The sequence below is a fragment of the Cricetulus griseus genome, chromosome 3, assembly GCF_003668045.3.
Source record: "Cricetulus griseus strain 17A/GY chromosome 3, alternate assembly CriGri-PICRH-1.0, whole genome shotgun sequence".
Taxonomy (NCBI): domain Eukaryota; kingdom Metazoa; phylum Chordata; class Mammalia; order Rodentia; family Cricetidae; genus Cricetulus; species Cricetulus griseus.
Genome location: NC_048596.1, coordinates 133,403,359 through 133,408,168, shown reverse-complemented (window position 1 = coordinate 133,408,168; position 4,810 = coordinate 133,403,359). Strand labels below are relative to the sequence as shown.

The following is a 4,810-nucleotide window of genomic DNA, read 5'->3' as shown; positions in this document are numbered from 1 at the left end:
TATTTTACTGGGGATACAGCTGACTCTCAAGGGATGGGGTCTTGATTTTGCTAAATAAGACAGTAATAGAAGGAAATGGGGCCTAACACCCACACCCAGGACACCACAGAGATGTTCTGTGTGGTTCCTGGTGCTCCAGCGTTTCTGGACATGGGTGAGGATGTTTATGAAGTTCTCAGACACAGGTAAGCATGTCCTGACTAGAATTTGGGTTACAGACAGTTGTGAGCTGCCATGTGGGTGCTGGGAATTGAACCCTGGTGCTTTGGAAGAGCAAACAGTGCTCTTAACCACCAAGCCATTTCTCTAGCCCCTCTTCTTTGAATCTTTCTTATTTAAATTAGGAACACTCTTATTTTACATATCAATCCCAGTTCCCTCTCCCTCCCATCCTCCCAAGCCCCCTAAAAACCACCATCCCTCTTCTACTCCCCAGGGAGGGAGAGGTCTTCCATGGGGGATCATCAAAGTCTGTCACATCATTTGGGACAGGGTCAACCCCTCTCCCCATGTGTCTAGACTGAGAGAGTATCCATCCTATGGAGAATGGACTCCCAAAGTCCATTCCTATACTAGGAATAAATACTGTTCCACTACCAGAGGCCCCATAACTGCCCAGGTCTCCTAACTGACACCCACCTTCAGGGGGCCTGGTTTGGTCCTAGGCTGTTTTGAGCTGCCAGTCTGGGGTCCATGTGGAGGGGGCATATATATTGGAAACCTATTCCACCCTGCCATGAGTTCTGGAGAGCCCAGAATTTGTATTGACTTTTAGATGTCAGCTAATAGCTGCTGGATGTCCTGGGCTCCATAGAGAATGGCTACTATCTAAATAACAATAGACTTTGAACAGGGCATGTATACGCTCACCCTGAGGGCTAGTGAGATATGCTAGAGTGAAGACACCTGAAGGCTTGAGTACTTGCTACAAAGGAGTGTCTTAAGGATTAAGGGAAATAATTGCTATCTGCCCTTTATACATGATAATAGATATTTTCTGCCATTGCCCCATTTTTGGATGGTTACTTAAGATGATGCATCAATAAACTTGGTGTCTTCAGTATTAACTGACTGCCCTCCTGTTATGATCAGATGTCTCCATCTTTTCTTTAACATCATTGGATAGCTAGCTTTCCCTTAACCACACTCCCCCACTCGGGGTGGGACCCGGGGTTGTTTGGCTGTTTCTGATTGCAGCCCCAAAGATATCAGTCCTTGACAAATGACTCCCCAAAGTGGGGCAAATACAGACAATCCTAGGCAGGTCCATGAGCTACCTCTTGTTCAGGTCAGCTATATCTGTGGGTTTCCCTCAGCCTGGTCTTGACCCCTTTGCTCATCACTCCGCCCTCTCTGCAACTGGATTCCAGAGTTCAGTTCAGTGTTTAGCTGTGGATGTCTGCTTCTGCTACCATCAGCTACTGGATGAAAGTTCTAGGATGGCATATAAGGTAGTCATCAATCTCATTATCAGGGAAGGGCATTTAAGGTAGCCTCTCCACTATTGCTAGATTGTTAGTTGGGGTCATCCTTGTAGATCTCTGGACATTTCCCTAGAGCCAGATTTCTCTTTAAACCTATAATGGCTCCCTTTATTAAGGTATCTTTTTCCTTACTCTCCTCTATTCTTCTCCTGACTCAATCTTCCTGCTCCCTCATGTCCTCCTCCCCCCTCCTCTTCTCCCCTGCTCTTTCTCCTAACTCCCTCTCCCCTTCCCACACGCTCCCAATTTGCTCAGATTTTGTTCCTTTCTGCTTCTCTGGGTGACCATATAGGTCTCTCTCAGGGTCCTCCTTGTTTCCTAGCTTCTCTGGAGGTGTAGATTGTAGGCTGATAATCCTTTATGCCTAATATATGTGTGAGTGCATACCATCTTTGTCTTTTTGTGACTGGGTTACCTCACTCAGGGTGGTTTCTTATAGTTCCATCCATTTGCATGTGAATTTCAAGATTCCATTGGTTTTTTTGTTTGTTTGTTGTTTTCGTTTTTTGTCCACTAAGTACTACTCCATTGTGTAAATGTACCACATTTTCTCTTCCATTCTTCAGTTGAGGGGCATCTAGGTTGCTTCCAGGTTCTGTCTATTACAATTGAACATTGTTGAACAGATGTCCTTGTTGTATGAATGTGCATCCTTTGGGTATATGCCTAAGAGTGGAATTGCTGGATATTGTGGTAGACTGATTCCCATTTTCCTGTGGAATTGCCATACTTATTTCCAAAGTGACTGCAACTTTTCACTCCCACCAGCAGTGGAGGGGTGTTCCCCATTCTCCACGTCCTCTCCAGCAAAAACTGTCATTGGTATTTTTGGTTTCAGCCATTCTAACAGGTATGAGATTGTATCTCAGAGTTGTTTTGATTTGCATTTCCCTGATAGGTAAGGATGTTGAGCAATTTCTTAAGTGTCTTTCAGCCATTTTAGATTCCTCTAGTGAGAATTCTCTATTTAGTTCTGTATCCCACTTTTTAATCGGATTATTTGGTGTTTAGGTGGCTAGCTTTTTTAGTTCTTTGTATATTTTGGAGATCAGCCCTCTGTCAGATGTGGGGTTGGTGAAGATCTTTGCCCATTCTGTGAGCTGCTGTTTGGCTTGTTGATGGTGTTCTTTGCCTTACAGAAGCTTCTCAGTCTCAGGAGGTCCCATTTATTAATTGTCAATCTCAGTGTCTGTGCTACTGGTGTAATGTTCAGGAAGCCATCTCCTGTACCAATTCATTCAAGGGTAGCTCCCACTTTATCTTCTAGGAGGTTTACTGTGGCTGAATTTATGTTAAGGTCTTTGATCCATTTGGACTTAAGTTTTATGCATCTCGATAGATATGGATCTATCTGCAGTCTTCTACATGCCAGCATCCAATTATGCTAGCACCATTTGTTTAAGATGCTTTCTTTTTTCCATTGTATAATTTTAGTGGTTTTTTTTGGTCAAAAATCAGGTGTTTTTAGGTGTGTGGGTTAATATCAGGGTTTTCAATTCAATTTCATTGGTCTACCTGTCCATTTTTGTGCCAATACCAAGCTGTTTTCAGAACTATAGCTCTATAATAGAGCTTTAAGTCAGGGATGGTGATACCTCCAGAAGTTCCTTTATTTTTTTATTTTTTTATATTATAAAAACTTCCTTTAATCAAGGCTTGTAACATGGAAGAGATTTGTCAGATAAAATGGAAAGTTTCCAATATATTGAAACATAAATCCGTAAGTCACCATAAATACAATACCCAATAGTAAAAACCACAACAGGAAATTCACACTATCCCTGTAACAGCCATGATCTGATTTTCACATGCTTCCCAGAGATGGCAAGTATGGATATGCCTACTGGATAAAGAGCACACCAGGTCTTTGAGGTCACACTCATCTGACAGGTTGTGGCATTGGTGGCTCAGCTCAAGAAGCAAAGCAGGTACCAACACAATCAAACAATGTTTTGAACAAACATCCTTTAAATGTCAAAGTGAGAAATAAGAAAGCAACATAATCATGCTATCAGAAGGTGTAGGAAGGAAGGACAGCTGTGTAAAGCTTGAGTTTGAAAGGTGGTTCAACAGCTTCATTTCTTTGGCTTCTTGGGTAGTGGCTGCCGGAAGAGTAAGATGTGAAGTTCTGGTTCATGGATCATCATATAATGGACCCATCCTTGACTCTGCTGAACGCCAAGATTTCTCCATTCAGATTCAGACATCAAATGCGTTTTAGGGACCAGCTTGGCTATGTCTTTGGGCAACATGACATGCCGGTACTCGAACTCCTCGTCATCGTATTTGTCCAAATAGTAAATCTGTTTGTGCGACATGACTGCTCAGCCCGAGGGCCCTCAGCCCCGCACCGCCGGCCTCCTGATGACTCCCAGAAGTTCCTTTATTGTACAGGTTGTTTGGCTATCCTGGGTTTTTTGTTTTTCCATATAAAGTTGAGTATTTTTCTTTCAAGGTCTGTGAAGAACTGTGCTGGGATTTTGATGGGGATTATGTTGAATCTGTAGATTGCTTTTGGCAAGATTGCCATTCTTACTGTGTTGATCTTACTTATCCAAGAGCATGGGAGGTCTTTCCATTTTCTGGTATCTTCTTTAATTTCTTTCTTTAAAGACTCAAAATTCTTATTATACAGGTCTTTCACTTGTTTGGTTAGAGTTAGCCCCCAAGATATTTTATGTTGTTTGTGGCTATGGTGAAGGGTGATGTTTCTCTGATTTCTTTCTCAGCCATATTCATCTATATATAGTAGGGCTACCTTTTTTTTGTTGTTGTTGTTAATCTTGTATCCTGCCACTTTGCTGAAGGTGTTTATCAGCGGTAGGAGTTCCCTGGTAGAATTTTTTGGGTCACTTATGTAAACTATTATATCATCTGCAAATAGTGAAAATTTGCCTTCTTCCTTTCCAATTTGTATCCCCTTGATCTCCTTTTGTTGTCTTATTGCTCTAGTAATGGGTTACCTCCAGCCAGCTCTGGGCAAATATGCTACAGAATGTTTGCAGAACTACAAAATCCCCTAAAATATATTTTTTTTTCTGAAATCTTCCCATCACCAAGCAAAGCATGACTATATACTGAATGAAGAAATGAGGACATGACTGCTCCAGATATGGTGGAGGACAAGATTTATTGTAGATATGAGGGAGACAACAGCCAGAGGCATCTGGAAGGGTCCATATAAACTGTGCCATGAGAGAAGGGGTGCAGGGGTAGGAGTGAGAGGAAGAGAAGAGTGGAGAAAGGAGGAGGCCAAGAGGGGAACCAAGAGACCAAGAGACTGCATGCTCAAAAAGGTTGAGATTATAGGGGGATCAGAGGCTGGG

The 4,810-nt window shown here is 42.5% G+C and overlaps 1 protein-coding gene across 1 annotated transcript; it reads right to left on the bottom strand.

The window, feature by feature from the left end:
* Positions 1 to 3,513: 3,513 nt before the first annotated feature.
* Positions 3,514 to 3,840, bottom strand: LOC100760892 (cyclin-dependent kinases regulatory subunit 1). Its single transcript, XM_027408298.2, has one exon. It carries the CDS (start codon positions 3,800 to 3,802, stop codon positions 3,560 to 3,562), a length of 243 nt encoding a protein of 80 aa, XP_027264099.1. The 5' UTR covers positions 3,803 to 3,840; the 3' UTR covers positions 3,514 to 3,559.
* Between the last annotated feature and the right edge of the window lie 970 nt (positions 3,841 to 4,810).